The sequence below is a fragment of the Myotis davidii genome, unplaced genomic scaffold, assembly GCF_000327345.1.
Source record: "Myotis davidii unplaced genomic scaffold, ASM32734v1 scaffold339, whole genome shotgun sequence".
In the NCBI taxonomy this organism is placed as follows: Eukaryota; Metazoa; Chordata; class Mammalia; order Chiroptera; family Vespertilionidae; genus Myotis; species Myotis davidii.
The window spans coordinates 2,041,563-2,055,946 of NW_006290778.1; the positions used below are offsets into that span (position 1 = coordinate 2,041,563).

Consider the following 14,384-nt stretch of genomic DNA (forward strand, 5'->3'; position numbering starts at 1 on the left):
CGATCTCATTCATATGTGGTATATAATGATCAACATAAACTTATGAACAAAAAAAGACCCAGAGACAAATGGCAGGGGAGGTGGGAGGAGGGGGCTGTTTAGAGATCAACCAAAGGACTTGTATGCATGCATATTAGCATAGCCAATGGACATAGACACTGAAGCAGTAGCGGCTTGCCCACGGTGGGAATGGCTTGGGGCGGGGGTCAAGTGAGGGAAAAAGGAGACATATGTAAAACTTTGGACAATAAATAAATTTAAAAAATAATAAAATTAAATTAAAAATAAGAACCGATAATTCTGTGACCAAACAGGACAATAGTTTAACTTATTTAATTCCTACAACACTTCTATAAAGTATATATTATCTTTACCCCCATTTTCCATGAGAGGAAACAAGGTCAAAAAGGGTGAGTAACTTGATGGCAGTCACACAGTTAAGGAGTGGCAAAAATGAGATTCGAGTAGACATTTGCCTCAGAAAAGCCTGTGCTCTTAACCATGATGTGGTGATGTCACTAGAGAAGATGGGTTTTCCCTATAAATTAAGTGAGATTAAGGTAGTATGCCTCATTTTGGGAGTAGTGTTTCCTCTGATTTACCAGAAAATATGAGCATTTTAAGTAGGCCACAGATTTAATAAATAAAAGCATTTTTGATAGATTGAACTCCTGATTGTCACCTACATGGCTAAACCTTTTCCAAAGAAGAGCAACTGACATTTTTCAGTCCTGAAGGCCTTGAACTGCTGGGCTGAGTTTTCCATAAACCAGAAGCAGGGACTCCCCTCCACACAGAAGTCAACAGGACTTTCCTTAGGGAGTCCACTCTCTTCTCCGGGCTCTTTGACCTGAAATACTATTGAGGACCATCAAGTCTGCTGAGGATCCTCTCTCCTTTTTCTGTTTTAAGAGTGATTATTTGAAAATGAAACATTGCTTGGAAGTAGAATTGAATTTGGAGTGAAAGATTAGGCAGAGCTGTGAAATGGAAGTTCCCAACTGTAGCTTGAAAATTCTTGTAGAATTGCATTTAGATTCACTCCCTTATTTGTTTTATTGATAATTGTGTGAGGGTTCTAAAGCACATCTTGAGCCTAAGAATAGAAATGGCAGAAATTCTGGTGTTTCCCTAGATTGAATAAGCTTCTATGAGAGATATTAGGATCCAGTAAATACAATCTCTCCTTAAAGGATGCAAAAATTATAATCCTGACATTTCCCTCTTGAATTGTTTTTTTCTATTTTTATTAAGTATTCATATAAAATGATACACAAACACCAAGGCAGTAGCCCTAAGAAAACTGGAACATAAATGGTTTTAGGGAGAACTCCAAAGCTTTGGAAATCACATCAGAGCATTAATTCTGTGAAAGAAAGGGAATTTGTTCTAACCGTGCCAATAAAAGCCACTGAGACCATCTTGCACAGCATGTTCAGTGTCACTCTGTTAAAAAATCTCACCTCAAAGTTGACTTTTTCAAAAGCTTCCAGGGCCTCTAGACGATCTTCATCTGATTCCAAACACTCAGTCAAATCGCGGCACCAAGTGATTTGAGAAATGGTCAGGATCACCTGCATGGAAACATCTTCCTTGAGTGCGTGAGGCATCTCACCGAAAAGGGAGTCAGAGCTGGAAACGTAAGGAGTGTCACTTACTTGAGAAGCGTGGTCAGCTATCACCCATTCTGTCCTCGGTTTCATCTGATAGTCGGCGATGGCAGCTTTGCACAGGCGGCGCAAAGACGTGAACATGGCTTCTTCCACTTTACCCAGCCATTCCTCCACGTTGCCTCGGGCCTTGAGACCTTTTCCCAGTCTAACCTAGAAGATAATCAGAGCAACAATTGTATGGCTCACGTGGGACTTGTAGGCTGTCCGTCTTCCGGGCTGAGCCATGGAAACACCAAAGCCTGACCACAAATACTGGATCTTTCTATTGCTGTCCCACCCTGCCCCTCTCTTTGCCCTCTCCACTTATTCCTTTATTTTACTGCTCCCCTTGAGAACCAACTCCCTGCAAGAGGAGTCTATCTACACGCACTACATAAATTCCTTCACTTTCTTTTCCTGCTTGCTGCCATCTAATTGTTGGTCCCAACCACTCCTCCAATCTGTTAAGGTCACTAAGATTGGCAACGTTCTCCCAGCTGTCAGCTCCAATTGACAATTTTCCATCCTTTTCATATTTATATCTTGAATTTCCAATGATGTGACTGTTTGTCTGGGTCTCCTATTCTGTCCTTATTAAACCCTCCCTTTAAATTTCATGTTTCTCCTGATCTTAGCCATAGTCCTCCTCCCTTCTTTCTTCTTCTGCCTTCTGCACTAGGGATGAGCAAATTCTTTTGCAAGAAGATCAACTCAGGACAAGTGAAGTGTTTACAGGCTCCTTCACTCCCATAGAGACACTACTGTGCTCAAACTGAACTGAAATCCTCAGCATTTCCCTGCTCAGTTCCTCTCCATGGAATGCTCCCCCTCCCATGGTTCCACTCCCTCTTCCTTCCTTAGCTGTCCCTGCTTGTATATGCAAGTGTGTGTGTGTGTGTGTGTGTGTGTGTGTGTGTGTGTGTGTTAGAAGTCACTTGGTTCTCCACCGTCTGCTACTACATTCACTTGCCTCGTGTTTACCACACGTCCGGCCCTGTGCAGGCCCTGGAGACACCACTGCTAACAATAAGAACTAACACTTTCAGAGCCCCCACTGGGTACTGCTCTAAGTAGCTGACATATAGTAATACTTGAAAGTCTTCCATATCCCATTAATCTTGAATCCAGGCATGGCAGTAAAACTTGTGCTCTTAACCCGTCTACTCTTGTGCCTCTTGTAGACATGGCTCCCCTTTCTCCACTCTGTTCCCAAGAACAGAGCACGTGCCTCTGCTACTGCACTTATTGAGCTGCTCTGCAAAGTCTGTTTGACTATGTCTCCACGAGAGAGCTCTGAGGGCAAGAGTTTTAGCTTGGTGACCCCTGAAACTGCTGAGCCAGCAGAGTCCCAGTAGCAGGAGCACTTGATGGATGCTTAGAGTGACAATGAATAACCCCCTACCCTCAACCCTGAAAGTGTAACAAAGTTTTCCTATTGGGACCCGAAGAGTATTACACTAAGAGAAATAGGCCAGCCTGAGAAAGGCAAGTATCACATCATCTATGTACAAAATAAAACAATGAACAAAATAGATCCAGAGACATGGAAGCATGGAACAGACTGATGAATATCAGAGGAAAGGGTGGGGGTGGGGGGAGATTAACCAAAGAACTTATATGCATATATGCATAACCCATGAACAGAGAAAATTGTGAGTTAGGCCTGGGATGGGAGTGGGTAGGTGAGGGGTGGAGGAGCACAATGGGGGGGGGGGGGGGAAAGGGGGAAAAGGAGGACATTTGTAATACTTTCAACAATAAAGATGTTTAAAAACAAGAATTACCAACAAAAAGCCCCTTACCTTTTCTCCCTCTGGAGACAGCATTGCTAAAATGTCATTAGTGTACACTTTTTCTGGCTCTCCCTCCACAGGGGGAATTTTCCCTTCAGCAACTTCCACGCCCAAGTCAGCAGGAGTCAGGATAGCAAACCAAACCCTTGAGATGGAGTCGAAGCATTTCCTTAAGTGCGGCTGCACAGCCTGGGGATTTCGTGTTTGGGCCAAAATCTCCAGAAGCTCATCGTTTGACAAGAAGTAAAATCTGGATGAAAGAAAATACTTAAAATGTAACTTGAAGGTGAAGCAAAGCCTTATGTAGACACACAAGGTAAATCCTCAGCCACATCTCTTCCTCATCCACGGATGTCCTGGACCCCCAAGCCCACTGGTCTTGGGATTCTAGAGATGCCGCATGTCTCTAAATAGAGTTGTGGTGCCTGTTAGTGCAGATGCACCTCAAACTTCTAGAATTAGTACCCGGTAAATAAAAGATAGATAGTTTTCATAAAAATTGTAAAAAATGCAGGCTCTTGCTGTTACACTCATTTGTTCACATGCCTTTGCTACTTGTCTTTGAGCTTCTACAGTGAAGATATATTGTTTCCCCTAGGACCTAGACTAGTACCTCACACACACCTGGTAGTCAGTACATCATTTGTTGGATGGATGGATGGATGGATGGATGGATGGATGGGTGGTCACAGGAACTTTATTTGGGTCTGTGAATATATGCATGTGGACCAGGCATGGGATTGTCTCAGAACTTGTTCAACAGGACCATTTGGAGGCATGAAGAAACCTTAGGAAAAGAACTAGAGAGGGTGCATGTCTGGATGCCCAGGGACGAGGGTGAGGGAGGAGAGCCTGGCCAAGGAAGACACTTTAGCTTCTGTGAAGGAAGCTGTCCGAGAGGGATTTCTAAGGATTGGAGGGAATCCCACGAGTCCAAGACAGGCCCCACGTGGTGAGAGAGGGGACCAGATGGGTGCCACCATGTCAGGTTTCTCCTGTCACTTTGCTTCTCCTCCTTTCCCTGCTCCACCCTGGAGACCTCAGAAAATTATCAGAAAATGGGAACGTTGATCATCATACATCCTCCTCATTCTAACACCTTCCCTCCAACGTGGGTGGCACATGAAGGAGGACATTTTAACTTTGAAAGCAGTTGAGAGTTTTGATTATTACAGATCATTTATTGGGTTAAGGTGACAAGAGGTCTTTTTTTGTATATTATTATCTGAGAATGACCAGTAAATTCATGAGGCTTTATCAAGATTTCGTCTGGAGGGGCAGGAAGAAACTAGTCCCTGGCAGGGAATGCGGAGGCAGTCAATAGTTACAAATAAAGGTGCTTCTGGTTGCACTCTATTAGTCCTGCTTCTTTAACATAACACATACATTCATAATTAAATTGTCCCCGAGCCTTGTTTTTAACTGAAGAAACAGATAGCTGTAAAGCTTGGACTGCGAGAGCAGGAACAGTATTGCATTCATCTTGCGTCTCCAAGACCTAATACGGTCCATGGCTCATGCAGAGCTTCCATAAGGTTTTTAGAGTGAAATCAATGCCTCACAGAGCCTCCTGACATAACAAATGTTACACACCTCGTTGATGTAATTCTAAACAAAAGGAAGAAAGAGAGCTGATGCTTTTTTGGGTCTCGATATTTTCATCGGTAAATTTGTGCCTGGGTTTATTTACATATCATAAACTGTTTCTTTAAATATAAAAAATATCTTTGATCCAGGTGGGGAACTACTGATTTAAGAGTGAAATAGACAAAAGGCACATTCCGAACCTCAAACTCTTCCATCTGTTTCCGTTTTGCTTAAACGACGTTTTAGTAAGATTTGTGTAAGATTTCAGTAAGATTTAGTAAGATTCTTTAAAACCCAACTATTTCTGTTAAAATTCAACGAGATCTTTGGATCTTGAATTTCCTCTGCACACACATAGCCTTCTTGGTACTCGGCAATAATCCCTCTCCACCAAGAAACCCAGATAACCACCTACCCCCGGCTGCTTCAGGGGTTGTCTAGAACAGAACTTTACTCCTACTCCTCAACAGCAAACAGGGAAAACCCATGAAAGATGAACCACGTTGCTAATGTTCTCTGCATTGTGTTACAATGTGCCCCACTGGCTGCAGTCGGGAGCTTTTGCTACAATCAAGTAGTCATACTCTGGTCTTATATAACTATATCATAATGGTCTATGGCAGTGGTTCTCAACCTTCTGGCCCTTTAAATACAGTTCCTCATGTTGTGACCCACCCATAAAATTATTTTCGTTGCTACTTCATAACTGTAATGTTGTTACTGTTATGAATCGTAATGTAAATATCTGATATGCAGGATGGTCTTAGGCGACCTCTGTGAAAGGGTCGTTCGACCGCCAAAGGGGTCGCGACCCACAGGTTGAGAACCATTGCTCTATGGCCATGATTGTCCAACTGTTAACCATGAGCTCCATTACGGCAGCGATATGGCCTTTTCTTCTTTGTCTCTTCAGCACTGAGCATAACATTCGTTATTTATTTATTTATTTATTTATTTATTTAAAAAATATATATTTTATTGTTATTTTTACAGAGAGGAAGGGAAAGGGATAGAGAATTAGAAACATCGATGAGAGAGAAACATCAAACAGCTGCCTCCTGCAAACCCCATAGGGGGTTTGTGCCCACAACCAAGGTACATGCCCTTGACTGGAATCAAACCTGGGACCCTTCAGTCCTCAGGCCACGCTCTATCCACTGAGCCAAACCAGTTAGGGCACATTTGGTATGTTTTTAGAATGCAAAGATGAGTAAAAAAAATCATTTGGAATTTGTGAAATAATCCCTTAGACAACTTCTACAGTGACATTATTAGGCCACCAATTAACTTAAAGAAACCTGTTCAGGCACCACAGGTCTCTAACTTTTCACATCCACATCTGTGGACACATGGACCTGTGGGCACACACGTAATACACCCAACAGTGAAGTAATGCTGCCATCAAGAATACTTCCTGCACCTTGGGTTGTTACCCACTTAAACCTTTCCCAAACTTGCACCTCCCTTGAGAGTTACACTCCCTGGTCAAGATATTAGCTGGCCTGCCATTATCACACATCTTTTTCTCGTTTCCCTCTCTGATTCTCTGATGTTTTGAGGTTGTGGCTTGTTTTTAAGTACATCCTTCCAAATTAATGGATAGTTTTAACTACTAAAAAATATCATAGGTTGCTTGTAAACTTACCTGGGAAAGATAACTCTTTTTGATTCTAAATACGCCTCTAGACACTTCTGAATTTGGTCAAGTAATGCATTATTATTTTGAAATGTCTCCAGGAGTCCTGTTCATCAAAAAACAAAGTTATTGGTAAAATTGTGTTAAGACAAATAGAGAATATAATTTTAAGGGGAAATAAAATATGATAACATTTTAAAGCTTTGGTTTTATTTGGTAAAAACAATCTAATAAATTAAAATTTGTGGGGTTGGCTAAGAATGTAAAGTATTAATGAAATCAAGATTTCATAATTGAACAGAATTTAATTTGAAACATTTTTAGCTGGCACTCCTCCCTTTTGAGGGGCTGAGGGTGCATGAACCAAAGCCAAACTGTTGTCTTCTTAACCCTCCAAAAACAGCCATTCTCTGAACTTTCTTACTCATGTCTTCTGTTTCCTCTGCCATATTTAGATACTGAATTGTGGCAATGGGATCCTACTTCTTTATCACTAAACTCTAGCAACTTAAGGAGCAAGATTCATGTCTTACTTAACTTGGATGGTTTGGTGCCTATCACAGTGCTTGGCTTAACTGCCCACCCAAGAATCAAACCCAGTCTTTTCCATGGTCCCAAAGGATGTGATCAATGACCCAATCCAACCCTCAAGCTCCCACCCAAGCTCATCTCTCTGGACTTACCTTCTAAGCCCTTCTCCTTGTGCACACAATCCCAACCCACAGTGGCTTCCTTTCTAATATTTGTGCATACCAAGTGCCTCTGTTCTTCTCTCTGCCTTTAACGATGCTCCCTCAGATGCAGATACTTATTTCATTCCCTCATTCTTACAGGTTTCTGCTCAGAAATCACTTTATCAAAAAAGCCTTCTTTCTTCTCCTCCTCCTCCTCCTTCTCCTCCTCCTTGCTACTTGAAACACCCACCTGCATGATTCTTTAAATGGACTGTTTTCAAAAAATAAAAAATAAATACATGGACTGTTTTCGGCTACTCTAGCCCCTTTACCTTGCTTAATTTTTCTTCATAGCTTTATCATCACCTAAAATGATGTATACAGGTTCCTTTATCTGAAATCCCTAGGACTAGATGTATTTTGGAATCAGATTTTTTTTTTAAATTTCAAAAGTTGTATCATAAGCCTAGTAAGAACTGGGGCAGCATTCTAATCAAACACATTAATATTTTTGCAGCAAAAGGTATGAATATGCAAATTAATTGGATGTGTTAGGCAGAGCTGAAGTCTTTCAGGGATGTCCATGTCCCATCCCCAGAGCCTGAGTATGCTAGTTGATGTGGGAAAAGGAACTTGGCAGCTCTTTAAATGAAGGATTGTGGGATGGGAGCATATTGTGGATCATCCTGTGGACCCAATGTAATCACAGGGGTCCTTATAAGAGGGAAGGCAGGAGGGTCAGAGGCAGAGAAGGAGCTGTGATGAGAAGATCAGAAGCTGGAGTGATGCGATTTCTGGCTAGAAGGGGACCTGGGGCCAAGGAATGTGAGCAGCCTCCAGAAGCCCCGAAGTTTTAAAGTTTTCAGTTCTCTCCTGCCACACAGCTTCTTCCTGTCAGCTTCTATTTTATGGTAAGAGTCTTTAGACAAAAGCATAGCCCCGCAGGCTGCCAATGGCAGGGCAGCTGTTGCGGGTATTTACCAGGATAGGTTATCTGCTGCCATTTGCAGAATAAACGAGCTTGCTGAGGCTTGGATACAAATCATGAAGTTCAATAACCACGGTTATGCTGCAAAGAGTTTGATGCCTCATCCCTAGAAAACGGAACTTATGAAAACACATTTCAAATGTTGAGATTTGAGTTACAACCGCTGGTAATGTTTTTAACTGGTTTTAATGAGTTGATTAAAAGGAAGTTATGGAGCCCTGGCCAGTGTAGTTCAGCTGGTTGGCGTGTCGTCCTGTACACTGAAGGGTTGCAGTTTTGATTGCCAGTCAGGGAACATACCCAAGTTTTGGGTTCGATCCCTGGTCAGGGCATGTGCAAAGGCAACTGGTTGATGTTTCTCTCTCCCATTGATGTTTCTCTTTCTCTCCCCTGATCTTCCCCCCCACCCCATCTGCTTCCTTTCCTCCCTCCCTCTCTCTCTATCTCCCTCCTTTCTCTCTGAAATCACTGAGAACATATCCTCGGGTGAGGATTAAAAAAATACGTTATGGAGATTTTTATGGTTACAACTTTGTGAGGACTTTAGCAGAATGGGGCATTGGGGGAGGGGTTCACTGTTATGTTTTGTAGTCAAAATGGTGAAATGGAAGCATGACTAACACTGCGGCAGTGTTCCCAAATTATAAAGGGAGCAAAAGCTAGCAAGATACTAGTGTTCAATCCACATCGCAAGAGCGCCCAGTGTATTACAACAACTCCTGGTCATCAGTGCTTACTAGAATTAAGGGTTGAGTGCACTGCATGTTATTAGACTCTCATGGGTGATAAACGTTTTAGATGGTTGCAAAGTCTTTTTGTTCGTCTTTAAATTTTTGTTCTATACCTGGTTGAGTGGCCGCTCGAAGAGCATTAGGCAACCGGTTCACCTTCCTCATAATCTCTTTCCATGACTTATCCACCTGAAGGAACATCTTGGACTCTGCAGGCAATTGCCTCTGAATGTCTGGAGCATTAAAAATACTTTCCAGGTACAACCAGTTTCTCTGGCAGTTCAGCCACTCTTCCTAGGAAGGAAAATATGAACATGGTCAAATTTTAACCCCCAATTAACAACATTCAGCTACGTTAAAAATAATTATGTGGAGACTCACTGTATCGTTTTCCTTTTGGGGGCTTCTTCTGGGTCTGCGGAAATGAAACGTCTTACAGAGTTCAAGACTCGCCTCACCCCAATTTCAACCCATTTTCTACTGAATAGTTATATTGAGTCTACTGTGTGGTCGCTAGCATGGACCCAGAGAAGGGTTAAAATCCCCAAAGGAGACATTTGGGGGTAGAGAGGAGTGGCAAGATGCTTATTTAAAGAAACCTGAAAGGTTGGGAAGTGGTAAGGTTAGTGACTGGTTCCGAATACAGGCTGCAACGAAGGGAGGTTTACAGTCATGAGCATGTGAAACATCGCTTCTTCTTGTATTATTCTCTATTAATTACTGTATTATTTTTCCACATGAACAACTGTAACCCTACTTTTGCCTCATCCTGTATAGAAAGGATTATAAAAAATGTTTTTCAATTATGTGTATATTCTTTCCTCCCTCCTTTTTTTTTTTTTTAAAAAAAGAAATATATGATTCATTTTCTTCAATCAATAAAGTAAAACCTGCTAATGACAGGACATGGCAAATACAGAAGAATGGGAGGAAGAAGAGCATGACTCATTGCTTTCCTCATAGAGACAATCACTGTTAATCAAAGAAATCAGAAATGCAGTGTCAGAACTAAAGTCTATAGACCTCACCCTTCTCTGTGCCTCTTGCCCAAGATCCATGAAAAGGTTTCTCACTTCTTACTCAAGATTTGGGGGTTCCATGTAAGCCCTAATGGTAAAACTACTTCCTGGTTTATCTCAGGTCTCACACTTTCTAATCTCTGGAGGAGCCCCAATAGTCAGCATTGGATTCTTTTAAGGATCCTCTATGGGAACATATCCTTTATGCTGATCTATAGCTCCTCCCTTCAGAGGGCTCAACCATCAGTACAAGAAGGCTAGACACAGGTCAGAGTATAAAGTGTTCACTGAAGAGGATGAACTCCTGAGAAAGATCTCTTTGAAACAAAGCTGGAAAAAATTGTGGTTTTTTCCCCCCCTACCAGTGGCTTTATGATTTCACAGATAATTCTTCATCTTAAAATACATATATAGAAACCTAAACGCAATTAAATCAAGCTAAAAAGCTGAAGTCTAAGAAAGGGATTGGATGGGAACAAAGTGCAATCAGTGTGGGTGAGTTTTCTGCTTTGCGGTGGGATGATCTGAAGTAGAATCAAATAAAAGGGAGGTGTGTGCTGCAAGAAAAGGTACCAAGGAGTCTTCAAGCAACAGTGTTTTTCTACAACTAGGCGGCTGTTGTGGCCAGACTGTTAAGGTGGCCCCCAAGATCTGCTGTTCACAACCTTGTGTGATCCTCTGCCCTTGAGTGTTGGGTGCTTGCCTACAGCCACGGAGAACATGGCAAAGGTACCAGGATGTGCACAATTATGTGTGTATTCATCTTGCCGGGAGTCTTTCTCTACCTTGCTAGATTGATGAAGCGAGTCATCATGCTGGGGAAAGTCCACATAGAAAAAACCCAAGGGCAACAGGAAGGATCTGAGGATGGCCTCCAGAGCACAGCTAGCAAGACACTGAAGCCCTTAATCCCAGAGTTGCAAGGAAATCATTTCTGCCAGCAACCCGAGTGAGCTTGAAAGTGTAATTCTTTCTTAGTTGAACCGGTGATGAGAACCCAGGCCTGGACCACAGCTTCACTGAACTCTTGTGAAGTCCAAACTAGGAGACCCAGTTAAGCCACACCGAAACTACTGACCCACAGAAACTAGGCAGTAATAAATGCATATTATTTTATGCCACTGAGTGTGTGGTATTTTGTTTCATAGCAATAATGACTAATACAAGGGTGGTGGGGTAATCTTGGAAAGAAGGGCTCCAACAGATTTGAATTTTCCTTACATTCTGAACATAATAAGATGTCATCAATGAAATATTACATCTAAATTATGTCTTATTTAAGTGATTGAACAAATGATTTCTAAGGTTCAGTGACCCTCCAGTTCTCTGAGTCCCTGAACTGAACTGATCCTTACTCACCAGTGTTTGATTAAATAAAGCAATTTGTTTCTGCCATTCATCCACTCGAGTTTTCAGTGGCCCAACATAACGTGACGAGGCAATGGTGTTGATATTGATGGTGCTGTCATCAAGAAGGACCTATAAAGAAAGAAGAAGAAAATGATGCAACATCATGTGCTTGTGCTCTCAAAGAGAATTACAGGTATTTAGCCCCAAGAGTCTATTTAAAATCTTGCTTCTTGAACGAATAGCTTAGCCGGACATACTGGTACCTCCCCATCCACTTTCCCTCCATATCCTATTTGCTATGGCTTACAACCCAGTATCATGACCTCTCAAATGCCATAAAGGGTTGTCTGATTGCCAAATCTTTGCTGTTTCTGTAATTATTATTGGCATTTGTTTTGGTTTGGTTCAACTCTCTTCTCTCTCTCTCTCTCACTCTAAAGTATTTGGCACCTTCTTAACACTATTTAGTCATCCAGGCCTTTATTTCTCAAAGTACTCAAAACTAGCAAAAGACAGAAAAATTATCTCTTTTCTAACCAATGAAACACCACTTTCCCTCAATTATCTTTAGGAAGAGGAAATTTAGATTAATTCACATCAAGCTCTGAATGATTAGACAGTTTTCCCTCTACCTCCAACCCCACTTCTCCCCCTTACACTATAGCAACTCTCACAGAACATATGCATTTAAAAAAAGTCTGTTAATTTAAAGAATTTCAGTTGCTTTATTTAAATTATAAACTTCTTGAGAGCAAAAGCCCCATCACCTAGCATCACTTGACCTTATATTGACCGACTTTCATCTTGAGTCTGCTCTCCCATCCACTGTCCAGAGTAACATCTGAACTTGCTCTACCAGCCGATACCTGGCAAAGCCATTTCATCTCCAGTTCTGGCCTGGGTACAACCTAATAGACCAGGGTTTTGTTTTTTAAATTGAGCTGTAAGACCCAGATCTCTTTGCTAAACAAATGTGTCTTTGGATTTTAAGTCACTAAGAATATTCCAAACACACAGAATATAGAGCATGGCCATGTACTCCTACCCTCAGAAAATTCAAATGAATTTAGCTTCTTGGTGTGCTATAAACCTGAAATACTCATTCATGTTTCTTTGCTTCATTTAAATGGTTTGAAGTGCCCTTCATTCTCATCTATGTCTATCAAATCCCATACTTTTCCTTCCTAATTCAAATTTTCTTATTTAATAACTCATATTCCATTTCTCTATCATAATCTCCCATAAAAGGTTTAGAACTAGTTCTGGCCAGAACATTCACCACAAGTTTTCAATAACCCAGTTACCCACCTGTATGTCGTCTGTGCCACCTAGGATAAATACATCTTTGGTGTCTCGGTGAGGGAGAACGACAAATTCAGTTGTTTTCCATGAATCCTCCACCTTAGAAAGAATTCAAGTCTTAGGATATCTAAGTTCATTTATGTTTAGGTACTTAATAAATGCATGTGAAACGAAATAGGTGAAACGGACATAATAATCCCATTCTCCTCCTTTACAACTTTTAAAATTCTTAAAAAATCCTTTTCTCAGCTAAATAACCCTGCTTTGCTTAATTTTAATGACCGATGTTAATACATATGAATAACTTGTGATACTTTAATGTGTATTTCCTATCACTTTGTGTTTTAATTAAAGGAAAAAAATCACTTTAGACATTTGATTGGTAAGTATGTGTGAATTTTTAGGGAAAAGAGGTTAAGTATACTAAATAGAGAACTTTTTTCAACATCTTTTGAAGTATTTCACATAGTCTTTTCTAGTAGTTTGAAAGATAATGTGTTTTGATATAAAAGATATTCTTTGGTAAGTGGTTTTTTTATATAAGCATGCAAATTTCAAACTTTGTTTATGTTGGGCTATAAGCTTAGTAGAAGGAAGATGTTTATAATTGTGATAACAATAATAATGAAGATAAATATAAGGAAACAATAGAAGGACAATTGATAATGAGAGGGTGAAAGCTGCACTGTTGAAAAATCTATCTAGATAACCCAAAAGTTGGTGATATAAAAACCTTTCCTTACCTGATCTGAAAGATATGTTTTTCATATTTACCTTTTTAAGAATGATTTCTAAGGAAGATTCTCCAGAAGCCTGTCCTGAAATGTCCTGGATTTCTTGGGCAAAGTCAAAAACACGCAACTCGGAGAGCTTCTCCAAGGTTAATGGAGTTTCAAGGTCCAGTAGGGTGGCATCCACTGTGTGTTCAATAGCTGCCCAATGTCTAGCCTTCAAAGTTGGGTTCCTCAAGTCAATGATAACTGGCAGCTGGAAAACAAACACGCTCAAAGGCACTATGCTTTTTATCTTAGAAGCACAGCTTTTAATCCGAGAATGTAGAGATCTGGAAAGAACATCACTTACACGCTTACAACAAAGGAAAATCTGAACAAACTTCAAATTAATGACTTGTATCGAACCCATCAGAAACTAAACTGCAGGTCAAGGAACTAACTCAAACTTGTCGTCCCCACAGTTTACTCCACAGCAAGAAACAGAACCTGAGAGTTTGATTATCTAGGACACTTGCCCTGCGATGCCACTTAAGTGAGTTGGAAGACTCAGTTAAGTTTTAAAAATAAATTGTTAAAGACTGAGTGTGGGGTCGCATGAGAGGGTGAAGTACCCGGCGGCTACACATATAGAGGTGTTCATAGAAAAGATTGGGGAGACTCCTCAGAAAGCCTACCTTATGGTGCTGGCAGGAGAAGGAAACAGCAGCCACTATTGTAACTAACCATCCAAACTCTCCTAGCTTCCTTCTGGTACCAAAGCCTTCATGTCAGAGAAGGGAGGAACAAAAACTCTCATCTAAGATATTGGTGATAACTCCTTGTAGGTATTTATAAACATTGGAGAAACGGAACAGGAAAAGAGAAAGCTCTACCCACAGGGGAGGGACAGAAATACACTTTAGGCTCCTAACTACAGGT

At 41.0% G+C, this 14,384-nt stretch overlaps 1 protein-coding gene across 1 annotated transcript in view; it reads right to left on the reverse strand.

Annotated features, from left to right (window-relative positions):
* Positions 1 to 14,384, reverse strand: part of DNAH6 (dynein, axonemal, heavy chain 6) — a 219,792-nt gene that overhangs the window by 128,835 nt on the left and 76,573 nt on the right. The window contains 8 exon segments of the mRNA XM_015564106.1: positions 1,464 to 1,574; positions 1,659 to 1,823; positions 3,455 to 3,695; positions 6,678 to 6,774; positions 9,175 to 9,355; positions 11,440 to 11,559; positions 12,739 to 12,831; positions 13,507 to 13,719. Of these exon segments, the coding sequence (XP_015419592.1) occupies positions 1,464 to 1,574; positions 1,659 to 1,823; positions 3,455 to 3,695; positions 6,678 to 6,774; positions 9,175 to 9,355; positions 11,440 to 11,559; positions 12,739 to 12,831; positions 13,507 to 13,719 (1,221 nt within the window).